Here is a 19115-nt window from a genome sequence, read left to right as displayed (position 1 = left end):
AGCCAGTCGACCCCACGGACCTAACGATCGATCCCCAAACCCATCAAACCTTTGCGTGCCCCCCGCTCCACTCCCCCCCCCCCTCCCCTCACTGCGTGCGCACTGCGGCCGCAGCGCGCTCCGGATCGGCGGATCTCGTCGGGCGGCGGCCGCCACGATGATGAGCAGCGTCTCCCCTCCGGCGCCGTCGCTCCCCTCCGGGGTACGTACCTCCTCCCCCCCCTCTCTCCAGATCTGGTGCGGCGAACGCCTCTAGATCCTTCGGCCCGGGCGCCTCTCGTGCCTGCCGTGTGGCACGGGGCGCGTCCCTAGCACCCGTCGACGCCCCTTTCGTGTTCCCCCGGAGCACGTCGCCGAGATGCTGGCCGTGGAATTCCGGGGGCGATGCGTTTGTCGAGCCTGTGACGCGCTTCGTTTGTAAACGCGTGGCTGAGTTGGGGTGCGCGGATCTCGGCAACGGTTCTAGAGTTGGATAGCTGAATCCGTTCACCAGCTCCCTGTCCGCACCAATGCCAGAGAAAGAAATACCTGCATCATGCTGTTTCCAAGCCACCTTTGGTGGTCTCATGTGGATTTGTTTGCTCTTGCCCGGAGTTTTAACAGATTTGTATGCCTCGGATGTGGCCTGGTAGCTGATTTTTGTTTGGTTTTGTATTGAGGAAAGGCCTGGTAGCTGAATTACACGTGAAACACTTGTCACTGTACATCTTGAGCCGTCCTGACAGATGCCGCGTTTATCACAATGCAGGGTGGAAGCTTCTTCAGAGGGTACACGAAGCTCTGCAAGGGCCTCGCCGTCATATTGCTTCTCGTGCACCTCTTGGTCCAGCTGTTCCCATCGGCCGTCAACTATCTCGCGCTTATCCCTGCAAGGTAGCCAACGCAAACTGATCTTTGTTGCACTTTAGTACAGCTAGTCAGCACGCCCATCTAGAGTGCCAGTTTTAAATGCAATTTTGGCACAGTGGTGATAGTTTGTGAGTGCGGTGCCATGCATTCTAGTCAGTAATTAAGTCGTATATTTTCTAACCTCTAGATTGCATCATTGTATTCATTATTACATCTGGTGCACACAAAATTAAAGCTACCTATCTTGCTTGTTCTGAAATGAAGTTACCCGTAGTTTTTCCTTAAGAAGGCAATGAATGTTAAGCATGCCTTTGAGGTGTTACCCTGTATAACTTGAACATGTTAGATGTTTGGCATACTTGATCATGCTTCTATTTTCTTTGGAATTGTTTGATTAATTTATTTTTTCTTCAGGACAATCCCTTTCGCCTGGAACTTGATAACTGCTGGCTATGTCGAGCAAACCATTCCAGGGGTAAGTTCTTCCTCTCATCTTTGTCAAGGCACAGAGTTTTTATTTGTTCTTTTGTATGCTTTGTAATCATCTTAGCACTTGGTATGTGTCCTCTAATTAATTTTATGGAAGATTACTGAAATTAAATCTCCCTGAAATGAAAATAAGTAAGAACTACGGCAACTAAAGTAACTGTATGTGAAGTAAAGATCTATTTACCACCGTGTGAGAGATTGCCTTCTCCAAAATATGTAGACGAGGTGGCAAAGCTTTTAGATGGTTAGCTATGAAAAGGAATGCGCTTACTCAAACTAGTAATTAATTTGGTGAAATTTGGATAGGGAGTGAATCAGGGTATGGTTGCAATGTCTCTGGTTATAGATTGGGAAGTTTTTCTCATGAATTAAATCATAGTTTAATCTTCATTTATGCTGAGCAACAGTCGTAAAATCAATTGAGTGGAAATATCTGTGAGAAGTGATGATAACACATATGCAGTGTATGGCACGGATGTACAGTGAGCTATCTATAGTACTTGCCTGAGATACTTTCTGCAGATGCGCCTTAACTTCAGGATCATGTTGAGCTTGTTTGGGAGTGACAGCGAGTAGCGCTCTCCTTTATCTTTGTTTGCTCTGGACCATGTGATCAGATTTCATATTGGTGTCTATATATTAAATAAAATATACTATCATATCTGTAGATTCGCCTTTCCTTGCTCCCCAGCTGCCAAGTGCACTATTTTAATAAGACTTAAACCATTCATATTTAATCGAGCCCCCTCAAATTCACATGGTTAATGTGCTTACAGGTGATTATCAGCATCATTGGTCTTCTTTTATTTGGGAAATTATTAGAGCCTTTATGGGGCACAAAGGAGTTATCAAAGTTCGTTTTTATTGTCAACTTCTCAACTTCAATGTGTGTCTTCGTAACTGCTATTGCTGTGTACTACGTAACACAACAAGAGAGCTACCTGTAAGTATTCTACTTCTATAGAAGTGTCCGAGCACGTCTGATTCGATGTTCTGTATTGGGTAAACTGACGAGTTTTTCTTAATGTTTCATTTCTCAGCTACACTCCTCTTTCTGGTTTCTATGGGGTTCTGTCAGGATTGCTGGTGGGCATCAAGCAACTTATGCCAGAGATGGAGCTTAATCTTTTCGTGCTGAAGATTAAGGGAAAGGTCTGTAACTGGTACTGTTAATAAAATAACTCTGTTTGATGTTATCGTCTGACTTGACATGTTTATTTTTGTCCCTACTCAGTGGATCCCATCACTTATTGCACTGATCTCCGTTGTTGTAAGCTTCTTCATGAAGGACTTGGTATCTTACCTCCCAGTTATACTGTTTGGCATTTATATGAGTTGGATTTACCTGCGTTACTTCCAAAAGAGGCTAGAGACAGGCCTGAAAGGGGATCCAAGCGAGGAGTTCTCTTTCTCAAGTTTCTTCCCTGCAATTCTGAGGTATTACGGCTTCCCCTTTATATAATACTAAGATAGTTTACGGTTGAATTTCCTGACTAATTTATAAAAACATAGCCAAATTCTGGATTTGATAGCCTTCATATTTTGATTAATTTATTAAAAATATGCAGACCAGTTCTGGATCCAATAGCCACAATATTCCATAGGCTTCTTTGTGGAAGATCTGATAGGGCAGACCGGGGTCAGACATTGGAAACGTCATCATTGCCGGGTTCAGATTCTACTGAGGCAAACAGGAGGAGGTTAGTTTTTGTGACTTGTTCTCAAGTAACCCTTGCTCACACAAACTAGTCTTTGCAACCCTTCAGTACTTCCCCTCTGTATCTTTGTTAATTATCACACATAGGCAATGCTCAAGTGAATATTGGATTTATGTTTTGAGACAGTCACTCCTTTAGGATTATTTATACTTTGTGCATGCAGTTTGTGAGCTTGTGGAATCTATGTTGTTACGCCATCCCGTTTGAACTGATTGCGATATTCTTAGTTTTGGGTCTTTCGGTTCAGTAACTAATAGCCCTATTTGGTGCTTCGGTTGCTGCAAGAAATGCATATATGCCACTCCCTCTGTTTGTAAATAGAAGTCTTTCTAGAGATTTCAATATGGACTACATACGGATGTATATAGACATATTCTAGAGTGTAGATTCACTCATTTTGCTTCGTATGTATTCCATATTGGAATATCTAAAAAGACTTATATTTTGGAACGGAGGGAGTAGTAGTGTACTCGAGAACAAGTCACAAGAAATGCATATGTGCATATGTGCTAGTAGTGTACTCGATCTCACTTGGTTGTGTTGATCTCACTGCAGGGAAAGGGGTCAAAGGGCACTGGAGCAAAGATTGGCTGAGAAGCTGGCCGCGGTCAAGAGTACAGAGAGCACGTCTCTTGACGCATCCGACAAAGTTTGAGCCTTCTACAAAGACGACCTGCCAAATGTTGTGAATTCCCGGTGCTGCGTTACCCAAGTGACGTTGTCTGGAGGACAAGGGAGCATCGTTGGTTCGGCCGCGAGCTCTTTCTATTCCCTAGTTTATATCCATCTGTAAGTGCTTCTAGGGGAGGTGGTGATGCGAGAATGTGTGATTTTACTGATTTAGGGAACCATATGCCGAACTGTGCAATGATAGCATCATGTTTGTTAGCACAATTTAGCCGCGCACTGACTGCTGAGAGTTTTTCGCTTTTCATTTTTGAGGCCCAGCCAGAGGCTTTCCTTGAGCATGAATGAGTTGCCGCATTGGTTTGTTTGTCGATCCGTTTGATTCTATCTGCTTGAATTATGATTGCCGCGAGTGCGAGATGACCGATGGCGGTCTTAGAAGGTGTTGTGGTGAGTTAAATTGGTAGTGATTGGTAAATGACATAATGCTACTGAGTGTGGTAAAATAATAAAGTTTATTTTCCATAAGATAAGAAAGAGAAACACTTGTATGGGAACTACCAGCCCCAGCTCACCTACTCGGATTCAGACCCTCATGTCCAACACATACGTAAGTAAGATTTCTTCGAGTTCTTTTGGTTTTTATTTTTGCATCGAAGAATTTTCGAGCTGCCCCGGTCAATTTCACACTTCATGAGTGCAATTTATTATGTGTATGCGGTATGTGTAGCATGTTGTAACATTGCGTACGCGTCTGTGGAATTGAAATGGGTTATTTCCAAACTTTACTTATTTACGGCTATAGGTTTTGTCATTACGGCGAGTGATCAAGTTTTTTTACTTTAGAACAAGCGAGTGATCTGACTTTGACATGACTTTGCCGACACACCATTCGTGCAGAACCTCATAAGCCCACGAAAGCCCAGTGAGCCCAGGCCCATCGCCGACCAAGCCCTTTCACGTGTTCGAGCCCTCCTTCCTACCACCAAACCGAACCAGACCAAACAAACCCCGCAGAGACACGAAACCAGAGCAGGCAGCAGCGAAACGGGGAAAGAAACACAGAAAAGGGAAAAACAAATTAAAAAAGAGAAAAATCTCCGAGCCCAAGCCGCCTCCCCCATCCCCCCCCCTCCGGCCGCGCTCCATGCCCCCCGGCCCCCCCCCCCCCCTCCCCCCCCCCCCCCCCCCCCCCGCCACCGAGCCCATACGAGGGCCCTCCGCGCGCCCCAGCGCCCGGCGGCAGCTCCGCCCCCTGGCCCGCTAGCCGCAGCGGACGCGCCCTCTGGCCGCCGGTTCTGGGCGGGCGGGAGCGGCGTCGGCGATGGCGCCGACCCGGAAGAAGCGCGCCTCCTCCGCGGCCGCGGCCGCCGCCGCCGCGGCCCAGTGGAAGGTCGGCGACCTCGTGCTCGCCAAGCTCAAGGGCTACCCGGCGTGGCCGGCCATGGTGAGTTGTGCGCCCCCTCGCTCCTTCTCTCTGATCTGGGGCTCCCCAAGTGGTCTGGATGACCTAGGGTTCGACGAATCATGCTGTGGGTTGGGGAGCTTGCTTAGGGTTCGGTCAGATAGTAGTTTCTTTGCACTGTACCGCCATGACTCGCAGTAACAAACGAGGTCTACAGGTAGCTGCTAACGCTGATTTCGTGACCCTTTCTGTTTTCGTGGCTATAATAGTGCCGATCCTAGCGAGGCCTGGCATGTCTAGGGTTCTGAGACCATGGAGGCAGTTGGTGGTTAGCCGTATGCAGATCCTTTTGTTCTTTGCCTGAGGTTCCTGCTAAATCGATGCACCAAACTACGATCTGGTACTGTGAGTTCATGCGTTTCCCAAGTCTTGATTCTAGTGAGGTTTAGCGAATGGTTGTTGCAGTTCAGATTTCACCCATCTGGCAGTTGGGGGCTTCATGGAGTCTCGATCTGTTTGGAGTCAGGCAGCCGAGCTTGGTTAGTTTTTGTTTTTGTTTCGGGACATGATGGTGAGGTTGATAAATAGTTCTCTTGGGATTAATCTTAGCGCTCCATTTTGCGAGATCACGTGTAAGTGTACTGCCTTTATGATGGAATCACTATAGTCTATTAATGTGATTATCCAACTGTTTTGGTAGCTGGGTGGAAGATGGCGGTAACCTGGTTGGTAAAGGAGAATGCCATCTTTTTTCCGGATTAATTTGTATGAGTAAACGAGAACCTGTTGTTTAGATCGAGTTGTTATGATGTTTCTGCAACTAGAATAGGTGCAGCTAACTGATGCTGTTAGTTTTTACATGTGCCAGATTAACTATATGATGTTTCAAATGGTTCTTCGCTATTGGGTAATTTATGTCATTAGCTCCGATATGCTTCCTGAATGGTTGATCTCCTTAAATTGGCCTCCTCAGCAGCTGGATGTGATTGTTATATAGGTCCATGAAGGTTTGGCAGCGATTGTTCATGTTCTCTGTCCTGAGTCCTGACCATGAGAATATAGTATAAAGACAACTGGGAGATCCTTGGACCCTCTTCACGTATGAATGTGCCACAACCTAGCACGGCTCTCGTTATCTATGTTGAAGTTGCGCATATACTAATTTAGCTCCTTGGTGATTCGGGCCTTAATGCCATAGGCAGCCTATGTGGAGCTGTGATGTTCCATTCCTTGGTCTGGCTTGTTTAGTCTGAAAAGCTGTGTTTTGGGGCACTGATATTTGCTTGAATTGAAACTGAAAGATCACAGGAATCATAATGAGCACTTGATTTACGGATATCCATACTGTTACAGATTAGCGAGCCGCAGAAATGGGGGCTTCCTTCAACTAAAAAGAAGTTGCTGGTCTACTTTTATGGAACTAAAGAGATGTAAGTTCTACTTTGTATTTAAGATTGTCCTTACGAATTGACAATTATTGGTTGATGCATATTTTACTATATGCACCATTTGCTCGTGCCAAACTATCAAATAGCTTCTCATGTTAGTTTTCGATTATTTTTACAATAGTTTAGCTCTTTGTCCTCTTGTTACTAGTTACTACTTACTGCATGAGATATGAGAAGACATGGTATATATTTTTATTTTGATAATTCATCTATTTTCTTTTGTGACGATGAACACAATGAGTATGTCTATGTTAGCTTTTGTCTATTTACATGTAAGCCATGCGTTGTTTCTACATGAATCTGTTATTTGTGTAAGTGCCCAGTAGATGGTTCCTGTCACGATGACCGCATGATGGGTTTTGGGCTTTTTGGTCATTCAAGGTGTCTGCTTTTGGACTGTGTTTGTTTACGTAATCAAAAGCTTGTTCTAGCTATTATGGAGAACTATAAACATTATTTTTTGATTCAGCAATATGCTGTGGGCATACCAGTGTAAATCTGGGGAACTTATTTATGATAAGGACAGTGTACTATCATACACTTTATGTTTTTTTTAGCATAGACTTTTAGGAGTTCCTGGGATGGGTACAAGTATTTTCCTTGCAGCACTCAAGTTTAGTTGTTGTAAGTTCTAATCATGTACCTGTTTGTGTTATCTTGATAAAGCATCTCTTTGGTTGCCACACAATCTTACAGTAGCTTACATGAGGAGCCTGAAAAACTTAATGAGTTAACGGGCAAGTTAGAATCAGTAAATTGCAATTCAGTAAAATCAAGGGGACGATATCTCTGAAGTACTTGATCCCTATGATTTTTAATAGATGCACAGTTTTAGTCGAAATGCTAAGAACACAGGAACTTCCAAGTTCCAAGAGAGACTAATGATAATTTGTTAACATAAAGGGTGTCCCAAATGATAAATAGTTATACGATGATATAAGTACAGTGCAGTAAAGAACTTGAGGCTAGCGGATGTGACACTGGTTAAGTTCTGTCGAATTTTCCTATTTTGGGATGTGTTGGTGCTGGCATGGTCTGTCTCATAGGTTGGAAGGTAATACACGCTCATAATCAAAATTATGTTGCTTTTGGGGCAACGCAAAAGGATTGAAATGGCAACTTCGTATGTAGATATAATCAGGGCCGGCATAATAGTTCCCATTTATGCACTGTGTTTTAATCATTGTCATGGAAATGTAATGGTGTAAAATCTTTTCTTGGAAATAAATCTGGCATTAGAATCAGGGTTGTTGGCACTCTTTATTTTGTTTTGTTTTTGGCACTATTTATTTTTTTGTTTTTAGCACTATTTATTTTTTTTGTTTTTGGCACAGAAACAAGTCATGTGCACACTTGCTCCACCATAACCCAGGGACAAGGCCATGCCACTCCAGTTTCCTATTTCTATGTTTTGAAATTCCTGCGAATCAAAGAGTGTTTAATTGTACAAAGAGGTTGGAGTGGATGGAAATTTTCCTCCCAACTAGAGTGGAATTTTCCCTAAGGATTCTAATCCTACAAATCAAACAGGCTACGTAGAAAAATTTCTAAGCATTCAAATCCTCAAAAAGCTCTATGGAGAATTTCTTTGAATCAAAAGAGCCCTAAAAATCTTTCTGTAGAGTACAAGGTGCACACAGACAACCCACACACGGATGAACCACCATCAAGAAGTCATGAAAACAATTCAAAAAATTGTTATAAGATGCATGTACCATGCCACAAAATTGTCATTTGTCAATTTTGTCATCTTCTGTAGCCTTCTGCTTGCGTTTATGTACGTAGGTGGCATAGCACGGAAGCACTGTAAGGGGAGGAATCATCATTCTATCACACCACTCCTATGCACACACATGCATGCACATCTTCTACACATGCTATGAATATATTAGACTAGTGGTTGGGGCGCCACCCTGTGGCGCTGCTTGAGAGAAAGTTGTGCGCACGTTTTCATTTAAAAAATAGACGGAGTCCTCACCTCCAGCTAGAAAAACATTATTAAAAACAAATCCTCACATCCGTCTTGAAAAAGAAGTAAAAAAGAAAAGAAAAGAAAAATCATCAACGCAGCCTACCAGCGAGCACCACTTTGCGTAGCTCTTCATTTAAAAAAATGTGTGGGGTCATCACCTCCATCTAAAAAGGAAAAAAAAACATTTATAAAAATCCCTCACCTCCATCTAAAAATAATATCCCAATAGCTTTTTCACCGCGGCCAACCAGCTTGTGCCATGTGGCATAGCTGGTTGGCCGCCCTTCACGCGACGCTTAATATATTAGATTTCACACCCCCACTCAAAGTGGGAACACACTCTTGAAGCACACACATGTGTACTCCTGTTAAATGCGGCACACCTTGTTGGTGCTAGGGATTGAAGTTAAGTTGATTGCAACAAACACCTTTGCTCCCACCACTAGGCCAAAGACACCTCCACTGCCATCTTAAAATCTAATTATGTAATGGTAGGAATTGTTGGTAATGAGCGATCTCAACCTGAGATGTTTGTAACTCACATCAGTCGCGCCATGATGGCTATCATGTTTGCACGTTTTACTCTCAATCCAGTATTCTTGATTCCAGATGTTTAAATGTTCGCTCTGACATTATTTTTTAATGTTGTAGTGCTTTCTGCAATTATGCTGATCTTGAGGCGTTCACTGAAGAGAAAAAGAAATCTCTACTTGTTAAACGACATGGGAAAGGAGCAGATTTTGTCAAAGCAGTTAAGGAAATAGTGGAAATTTTTGATTCTATGAAGAACGAGGACAATAATAAGAGCGGGTTGGCCCCTGCCAACAATAGCAGCAGTTTGGACACTGGAGGTCCCGAAGAAGGTTCTGATTTGGCCAATGATAACAAGCTCGAGGCTAATCCTGCCTCTTCCATGGATCACAGCATGGCCAGTGCCCCTGGGTCTAATATTGCTGCATTGGAGAGTGAACACTGTGTTGTGAACTCTGCACCTGATGAGCCTGCTACTTCATTTTCAAAGAAGAGGAGAAGTAATGCTCTGCAACTAGGTTCTTGCACTCACCGTAATCTTACTTCCCCACGGAGGCCAAGAAGTTCATTAGGTGCTGATCATAGGACTCGGGATTCTTGTGGGCCGAATGGTCTCAATCTGCCTCCTGTTGATATGACCACTGATGATAGGCAGGAAGGCTCTTCTCGGCTTAAATGTATAGGTGATGACAAACCTAAATCGGATCTCCTTTCAGCTACGAAGGATGTTATGCTGTTCAATTGCGGTCGAGGCACCTCAAGTCAATCTGGAGCTTCTCTGAATGGTAATTATGAGAACAATTTGAGTTCTGCTGCAAATATAGAAAGTGATCTTAATGTTGAAGTATGTCAAACTGTCATGGGTAAAGAAGATAATCTGGATGGGACACAAGATCTTTCCACGAGTACAACAGTTACTTTTAAAAGAAAGCGAAGCCTGGACACCAATGATGTTAATAATTCTATCAGCAGTGTGGTACCAAATATGGATGAAGAATTGCAGCCTAATTCATGTGGAAACCTGCCAGATTCTCCAAATTCAGGGAATGAAGTCAATAAGTCAGACGGAGATGACCACTTGCCATTAGTGAAAAGGGCACGGGTTCGAATGGGAAGACCCCAGCTGGAGGACTCCATGGTTGATGAGCTTGATATTTCTGATAACAAAATAGAGTTGGCTATACCTGTAGATGAATGTTATAAACATGACCTGTCTTCAACAGTGGGAAAGGATCATCCAGCTGATGATGTCCCCTATCGCATAGATCCTTCACCCACAGTAGACCCATCGCTGGCATCGGGAAATGATCATTCAGCTGAGGAGGTGCTTCCTGGCATAGATCCTTCACCCAAAGTAGACCCATTGCTGGCATCAGGAAATGATTATTTAGCTGAGGAGGTGCTTCCTGGTATAGATCCTTCACCCAAAGTAGACCCACTGCTGGCATCGGGAAATGACCATTTAGCTGAGGAGGTGCTTCCTGGCATAGATCCTTCACTCAAAGTAGACCCGTCTGCATCAGGAGAGGTTCAGACTGCTTGCAAGGACAAAGAGTATCAATCAAAGGTTTTGACGTTAGATGGAGAAGCTGCTTTACCTCCATCTAAACGTCTCCATCGTGCCTTAGAGGCTATGTCTGCTAATGCTGCTGAAACTACTGGTAATCTGCCTGAAGTGAATAAGCCAGAGTGTATCCTGAAGCCTTGCACAGCGTCGATAGGAAGCTCTCCTTTTAATAACTCTGCAGATGCACTTGTCAGAAGTCCAAGATCTGCAACAACTAAAGGCCCGGAAATATGTTCACCAGTACTTTCTTTAGATACCCCAACTGGCCTAAAGTGTATGTCACAACCATTCATATTAAACAAGGACTCCCCGTCTTCTGTTTCACTGGAATTGACAAACGGTGGCAATCATGATCTTCCAAAAGACAAAGTTAGCACCAGGGACGATGATGATATCTGTGGAAATTCTCCAGCCTGCTCCTTGGAGTCGAAAGAGGCTGCCTTTGTATCTAAGTTTGATCAGTTGCCTATGGGGAAAGTAAGTACAAATGAGCTCCCGGATCCAATTGGTAATTCTAGTCGAGATTTTAGTAAAAATATTGATGGATCTGCTTATCCACTTAGCCATGCAAAGACTGTTGTGCCAGGTGCTAATCACGATTCCAATTCCGAGCCACAAAATAAGACAGTTTTGGCTGAACCAACAGTCAGTGTGGGTGACAGGACAAGTGCCTCTTCGTTGGTTACTAAAGTTACATGCAGCCAGAATGTTGCAGGCGCCCGAGCATTTGAAGCGTAAGCCTTCTATTTTCTTTTTCTTAGATACATACACACTATTTTCTGCCTAGGTAGTATATTGTACGTCTTTACCTTAATTAACTAATTCCAGCAATCTTGGGTATCTTGTGTTTTCCATTTTAACATTGTTCCTGCCCCCAAAATTATGTGTTCCAGCATAGCCCCTTCCATGTAGTCTGCTATTATTCACTTCAAAGAATCACTCAGTTTATTGTGCACATGTAAATATGTTATAATGCAATAGTACATATTGCATGTATTCTTTTTTCTGCACCTTTTTGCAAGCGAATTATGCAAACATGATTGAAGGTCTTGTGTAGATAAAGATGGATGCTGATTATATACCTTAAACTTGATTTATTGTGCCAGTTCAGTCACCACACTAATTCAGTACCACACTGATCCAGTGAAATTAAACAATGGTGTTCGATATGTGCAATCGAACATCATAATTTTACTTGATCCTATAAGCATATAGCAATAGAAATTAAGGGTTAAATATATGTTTGAGAACTTTCAGTTTCCAAAATGTCACTTGTTTGTGACTGGAGGGAGTATATGTTCAACAGTATCCAGTAGTATAGAAGTATAAGTGGGAGCTGCTTCATTGGGTTAGAATAATACACACAAGTCTGTGTGGGGGGCGTTTAGTTTGAAGCACATGGATGCCAAAGTTTACTATCCAAATGTGGGAACGCTGGCCTCTTCTAATATTTGGCATCTATGGGTGATATTATGGATTGTTGGTTCAGTCTTCCTATCTTATCTCAAATGAACATATTCATCTGTATAAGTAATACTCCCTCCGTCCCATAATATAAGAATGTTTTTGACACTAGTGTAGTGTCAAAAACGTTCTTATATTATGGGACAGAGGGAGTACAATTTATGTGTGTAATTCATTCTTCTGCAAGCAGTTTAAAATTTGCATGGAATATGCTAATCAAGCTACTCTTTGCTGATATAAAACATCTTTCTTAAGTCTAGGTGACTTCTTATAATATGTGTGTGTAAATCATTCTTCTGCAAGCAGTTTAAAATTTGTGGGGAACATGCTAAAGAAGCTATTCTTGCTGATGTGAAAAGTCTTTATTTAGTCCAGGTGGCTTCTGAAACAGTGATATATGGGACTATTGTATGAAGGATCAAATAGATCATTTTTTTGTTATTTCTTACTTGTATCTATTGAAGTCTTATGTCGATCACTTGAATAGGCTTCACATCAGTTTCATTGGTTCATCTTGTAGGCATGGTTCTTCAGCAACGGCACTGAGAGAACCGGACCACAAAATTAACATGAAGGATATTGGTTTATCTCCTGACCCGATGCCTATGAAAGGACTTATTGCTGCTGCACATGCTCAGAAATTCTCTCAACCAACTTCTTTCATAGACAGTTTTTTAGATTCCAATGTTATTTCTGAACCTTCCGTGAATATACCTTCAGTTAAGGAAGGATCAGGTGGCCGGTGTTCACCTTCAAATACTATAATAAGGCCTGCATCAGATAGGATTCATACTCAGCAGACTAGTGGTAAGATTCTTTCTGATAACATACAACAGAAGAGCTTGAACAAACCAGCAGGTCATGATGAAGCCAGGTCAGCACGGAGGGCCTTTGAAAATTTCCTAGGTACATTAACAAGAACAAAAGAATGTATAGCCCGTGCAACACGTCTCGCTCTGGATTGTGCTAAGCATGGCATTGCTGGGGAGGTTAGATCATTCATTCTCTTTCAGTCTGCACTTCTAATTTACAAGCATAGTTATGTTGGACAGTGTGTTGCTTACTTAGCTGCGATAAAAAACATGTACTTGCTTGAATGCTTGTAGTTGTAGATTTGGTAGCTTTTCTTTGGTCTATGGTTTGTCCATCTTTTGATTAATTACTTAGCCTGATTGCGGTATCTTCTTGTTGTTAGCTTTCTGCAATGAGAAATGTGGATGTATCTTTTTGTTGTTAGCTTTCTACAATGAGGAATATAGATGTATCTTTTGGTTGTTAGCTTTCTACACCGATGAATGCAGATTTTGCTTCTATTTAGAGGAACAAAGATGAAGTAGGTTTTGCTTCTATTTTGAGAAACAAACCGTTGGTATGGGGAGCCATTTCCTTAGTACATACCTCTAATGTGACACAAAATGATATGCACACGACATAAGTTAGAAATTAGTAATGAATACACTTCTCCTAAAATTGGGAGTACAGAACGACACTTGTAGCCTTCAGTTTTATACAACAAGAACAACAACAACAAAGCCTTTTAGTCCCAAACAAGCTGGGGTAGGCTAGAGTTGAAACCCAAAAGATCTCGACACCAACTCATGGTTTTGGCACGTGGATAGCTAATTTCCACACACCCCTGTCCATGGCCAGTTTCAGTTTTACATGTGAAAGATTATACTGTTTTATGGCCATTGGGCCAATCAATGCGGTTGAACCTTTGTTTTGGTTTGAGAATCTAGGTAATGGATGTCATCATCGAACGCCTGGAAAAAGAATCAAATTTATACAAAAGGGTGGACCTGTTCTTCCTTGTTGATTCAATAATCCAGTGCTGTCGCAATCAGAAAGGTACTCGCATAGTTTTCTGTGTTCTCAGCATTTTTTGGATACACCTTTTCAAGCTACTTTCATACATCTTCTAGGTGGAGTTGGAGATGCCTATCCTTCTCTTATCCAAGCAGTCCTGCCACGAATACTATATGCTTCTGCACCTCCTGGAAATTCTGCATGGGAGAATCGAAGACAATGTCTTAAGGCAAGTTTTTTGTTCAGTGCCCTAATTATGGGAGACCATAATGTAGTGTTGTTTTACTTTTTTTCACATGGCTGTGTGTCTTTGATTAGGTTTTGAAACTCTGGCTTGAGAGGAAAACGCTTTCAGAATACATCATTCGTCATCATATTAAGGAGCTTGAAGCTCTTAATGAAGCATCATTTGGGACCTCTCGTCGTCATTCAGGGACAGAGAGAGCTCTGAATGACCCTTTACGGGATAATGAAGGAATGCTTGTAGATGAATATGGAAGGTATAGCTCTCGTTTTGCATTTCTAAGGTCCCGTGGGTCGGTGGGTGTACAGCTGAGGCAAATATAAAAATCCTCAAGCATATTTAGTAAAAAACGGGGGCATTGATTGGTGTATGGCTGCAGTATGGAACTATAAGGTGTTTAGAAGACTCAAAACATGCAAAAATATTTACATCGGTCATAATTTGGAACACTGTATGTGTGACAAGTGCCGATGTGCAAGCTGAGCTCTGCTATATTATCTTTTTATACTAAAGAATATGTTTAGTGTTATCCTCGTATGGTTACTTGATTAGATTATTCTTCGCAGCAATACTGGTTTCCATCTTCCAAATTTGATCTGCGTGAAACTGCTGGATGAGGAAGGAAGCTCCTCTGAGGATAGGAGCTTTGAAGCTGTCACTCCTGAACATGAATCTACTGGTGCTGAGCAAGGGGAGGGTTCTCAATTGGATGGGGCGAAGCATCGACTTGTCTTTGAAGAAGTGAATGGTGATCTTGAGATGGAAGATGTAGCCCCATCATCTGAAGCGGAAGCTAGCTCTGCATGCCAACCAGATCTAACAGCTGCGAGGTGTACACCGACTAGTCAAAATGTTAATTCTGTTCCTCCACTACCTGAAGACAAACCTCCAACTCCTCCCCCGTTGCCATCATCTCCACCACCTCTACCACGCCCTCAGTGTCCTGTCATTCAAGGTTCACAGGTTCAAGGAGCATTGCATGTGGCACCTGATCGAGTCGAGCCAGATACTTTAAGAGTATGTAGTTCTGTTGTTTTTATAATATGACCACTATGCATTTTTTATTATTGTGAATCTAATGAGTCCTTAATGATTCTTTGCAGAATGTTCAAGATCAGCACCCTCATTCTATTGCAAATAATCGAGGCAACATGGATCCTTGTGCGGTTCCATTCCAGCCTCCACCGCCCTATACTTCTGGGTGTGCAGGGCATCCAAACCAGATGCATCCGCCGCCACCGCTGCCTCCACCGCCGCCTCCACCACCTGTCGCACCTTTCCATCCTCCTGGACCCCATGGAAATTTTTCTGGGCCCCCAGTACCGCCCCATGGAAATAACTATCACCGTCCACCAGCACCACCACCTCCGAATAATGCATACCATTTGCAGCCACCACCACCACCGCATCCACCACCACCGCATCCACCAGGTCCGAATCAGTTCCCATATATGCCACCTGAACACCAACAAAGAGCACAACCTTGGAATTGTAATCCTCCCTATCCTGAGGGATATCAGTACAATGGACATGACAGAGGACACCCTCCATACGATAGGAGACATCACTTTGATGATAGATGGCATCACTTCGACGATAGAGGGCAACGCTTTGATGATGGAGGGCATCATTTCAATGCCGGAGGTCCTCACTTTGACGATGGAGCATATCGCTATGATGATAGAGGGCATCACTTCAATGACAGAGGACAAATGCACCATGAATCTATGGATAGAGGAAGGTTTCCTCCACATTTTGGACCAGGTATATTTCTTGTTTAGCTATCAGCATTTTGAAGTTTTGCATCTAACTGCATGCCTGCATATTTATCTTCTCTTTTGAATATCAGATCCATTGACAGTTACAATCAGTGTTAGGCTTCGGTACTGAGCAAGTTGGTTCCATTAAATATCCTTTTATTGACTGAAATATCTTTACAATTGTTCAGATCCCCCGTACCCTGACCATTTTGAAGCTTCATCCTCCCACCATGGGCGACCATCGGACGGTCCACCTGGTCCATGCACCGACTGGTCGATGCCGCCTAGGAGATCCAAGTATCCTCCTGGCTCCAGACATTCAATGGAGCCTCCAATGTCCCATGAAGGAGGTATGCTTTCATGTTGCGCTTTGCTCTTAGGAGTTGTATCTGTTTGCTTTGAGAAAATACCTGGTGGAAACCAACTTGTGGTCAAAACTGGTGAAAACCATGTAAATATCATGCCCAAAAGTTTAAAAGAAAAATACACTATGCATAGAGGTGGAGGTCAGTCTATAAACACGTAAAATTTCATGTTCAACCTCAATCATTTAGGTGGTATAAAAAACATAGTAGTAGAAAACGGTAGGCACTATTATTCATTGCTGAATTTGTTTTTTGCATACCCCCTACAACAAATATGTTTCTAACATCATACTTCTCTAAATTTTCAGCATAGTATGGTTTTCCACTTGATACCTTCTTGTTTGCTCCAGCAGTGCTTTGCGCACTTCCCATGTTCTTCAGATTGCGTCTTGTCAAAAGTGAATATTTTTGTGCCTCATCAAAACATGAGAGAAGACAACTGTTTTTGCCATGTGTTCTACTCCCTCTGTCCCATAATATAAGACGTTTTTGCACATAGCTTGCAAAAACGTCTTATATTGTGGGACGGAGGGAGTATTATTTTGGTTGTAGCAACATTGCAAGACGAATGTGTTAATCTTCATTGCAAAATCAGGTTGGAGGAGGCATGGAAGACACAATAATGATAGATTCCATAGATGAAGGGCCGCAGAAGCTTTGTGTCTCGACCATGCTGAGCCTCATCTGCGGTACTCCTCACACTTTTTTTATGATAAGAATGAAATGATAGCAGCCCCCACTGCATCTGTTTTCTGCACGTTCCTGGTTTCATGCTCAAGCTGTGTTATCATGGCAGATTAACAGTACAATGGTTTCCAGAAGAGGGATAATTCCTGACAATTTTAATGGTACATCTTTCAATCCACTTCGTCTGAAGAAACCACTGTTTAGTTGCTTGGGGACACTGCTTGTCTGACACGTTATGTTGCAATTTTATTCCAGGTTATAGATTTTAGTTTTCTTTCTTTTTGCCTTTGGTGGGCCGTGAAGGGGATCTTCATTGTCTCCATTCAGGGACGGGCTTAGCATGAAATCTCTTTGCAAAAGAAGAGATGGAACAGGCCCTGGTTGTACAAATGTATGTCACCATTCTTCTGCAAATGCAGAAACGGAAGGGACTTCAATGGTGCGTGGAGCTGTTCTGTAACAATCTAGTTAGCCTTACAGTCTACTGTGTTGTTGAGAAATTCTTCACTATTGATTTCCATTCAAATATCCCTTTTGTAATCCAACTGTCATTTCAAGCACCTTACTGAAACTGTCTGACATTGTATATGGCCACAATCTAGAATGTTCTTTTTTGCGGGTGTCTGACTGTATGTGGTTTTCAACTGGGATAAACTGTTGTAAAAACATCCCAGTAGCAATAGTTTAAAATTTACACCCGAGGATAAACCATTTGAGAACAACATTTTCAAGCAAAGCCGCATCTCTTTGGATTTCCAAAGTACTGCCTCCGTTCCTAAGTATACGCCCATTTAGAGATTTCAATATGGACTTGTTCCTAAGTATACGCCCATTTAGAGATTTCAATATGGACTTGTACGGAGCAAAATGAGGGAATCTATAATCTAAAATATGTCTATATACATCCGTATGTAGTCCTTAGAAAAATATCTAAAAAGATCTATATTTAGAAATGGAGGTAGTAGCACATTATCAACGTATAGGTTTGTAGAATGGTGCTTTAGGCGGTTTTTGAAATGAAATACAAAATTCACTCCAAAACTTTTCGTCGCAGGAGAATGGTAGTCTTTGCTGGACGATGCACATACAAGAGGTTTTTTTTTGGGGGATTTTCGAATGAGGCCCTGGATTGATACTGTCAAACTTCTAATGGTACAATACATCTTAAAAAACAAGAAAACTACAACTAAGTTCTTATAGAGTCAAAGAAACAAAATCTCTGCACGAGCCGTGGTCAGGAATGTAGGAGATATGACTAATCGACATGTTCATAGTGCGTTCACACCAAAACGCATGCTGAAAATATTTGCCTTCCTTTCCTGCCGCCAAGTCTCCCCTCGACAACCGATATGGTTCAAGCTCTTGATTGCGATGGCTCAGCCAAGATGTTTAGGCCGTTAGGAAAGTGGTTGACACATGACTCCCTTGGAATTCTGTGTTGAGCCGAGTGGACAATGATATTATGTATGAGCATTTTTTTACCCATCAATTTTTAGGGTTTATTTTGTGCCAGTGATGTTTGAACACATGGTGGTTCATAGTTGTTGCACATGTAATTTAATTGTTACCGCCATGCAAGATTTTTCTTGCATTTGTTGATGTTGTGGGAGTACATCTTTGATTTGCCACAATGAACTTTCTTTTTGCTATGTTGATAGTCCGATCTTGTTGGTATCACCTATGATTTTTGTTGCATAAGCTCATTATAAGTTTTCCATCGTCGCATGGTTTTATACTTTTCATTGCGACCATGCATATTGGTTATTGTGATTAGCAAGATACCCGCATGTCGCTATGGAACAACAAAATGGTCATACACGGGATAAAGAAGCTTGCATCACACGAATATACTTGTCAAGTGAGGCATGGATGTGGCTTTAGATATTGTCATGCGAAATATTGTGATCTTCATGCACCTTCCTCTCTTGATGACCAACATGATCTGCTATCTTTGTCCAACTCCGATGACTTCCTAGCATGATTGTCATCACATTGGTATAGTGTTCAACATCTTCTAATTTCTCATTACCTCATGATGGTTTCATTCAACAATATTCAACATCTTTCTTTACCTTTGTTTCTTTGACAATTTTCCTATGCTTCTTCCCATTTTGCCGCATGTGCTTTCTTGGCCCCCAAACAGTACACATAACATCTACTTCAACTTTAGGACGTGCTGGCAT

The 19115-nt window shown here is 42.4% G+C and overlaps 2 protein-coding genes across 2 annotated transcripts; both read left to right on the top strand.

Moving 5' to 3' along the window:
- Nucleotides 1-29: 29 nt before the first annotated feature.
- LOC125535921 (rhomboid-like protein 19) lies at nt 30-4040 on the top strand. Its single transcript, XM_048698990.1, has 8 exons — nt 30-202; nt 749-873; nt 1264-1324; nt 2115-2281; nt 2379-2490; nt 2573-2775; nt 2907-3038; nt 3612-4040. The coding sequence occupies exons 1-8, from the start codon at nt 158-160 to the stop codon at nt 3709-3711; spliced, it is 945 nt and encodes a 314-aa protein (XP_048554947.1). The 5' UTR covers nt 30-157; the 3' UTR covers nt 3712-4040.
- A 795-nt stretch (nt 4041-4835) lies between these two features.
- LOC125535920 (protein HUA2-LIKE 3-like) lies at nt 4836-17546 on the top strand. The gene is made up of 13 exons (XM_048698989.1): nt 4836-5130; nt 6442-6518; nt 9160-11340; nt 12591-13059; nt 13810-13918; nt 13993-14105; nt 14195-14376; nt 14687-15137; nt 15224-15884; nt 16069-16230; nt 16841-16934; nt 17042-17093; nt 17188-17546. Exons 1-11 carry the CDS (start codon nt 5008-5010, stop codon nt 16885-16887), a joined length of 4575 nt encoding a protein of 1524 aa, XP_048554946.1. The 5' UTR covers nt 4836-5007; the 3' UTR covers nt 16888-16934; nt 17042-17093; nt 17188-17546.
- The last annotated feature ends 1569 nt before the right edge of the window (nt 17547-19115 follow it).

Source organism: Triticum urartu, chromosome 2 (assembly GCF_003073215.2).
Source record: "Triticum urartu cultivar G1812 chromosome 2, Tu2.1, whole genome shotgun sequence".
Taxonomy (NCBI): domain Eukaryota; kingdom Viridiplantae; phylum Streptophyta; class Magnoliopsida; order Poales; family Poaceae; genus Triticum; species Triticum urartu.
The sequence above is the reverse complement of the archived record's forward strand: the minus strand, read 5'-3'. Positions and strand labels throughout refer to the sequence as shown.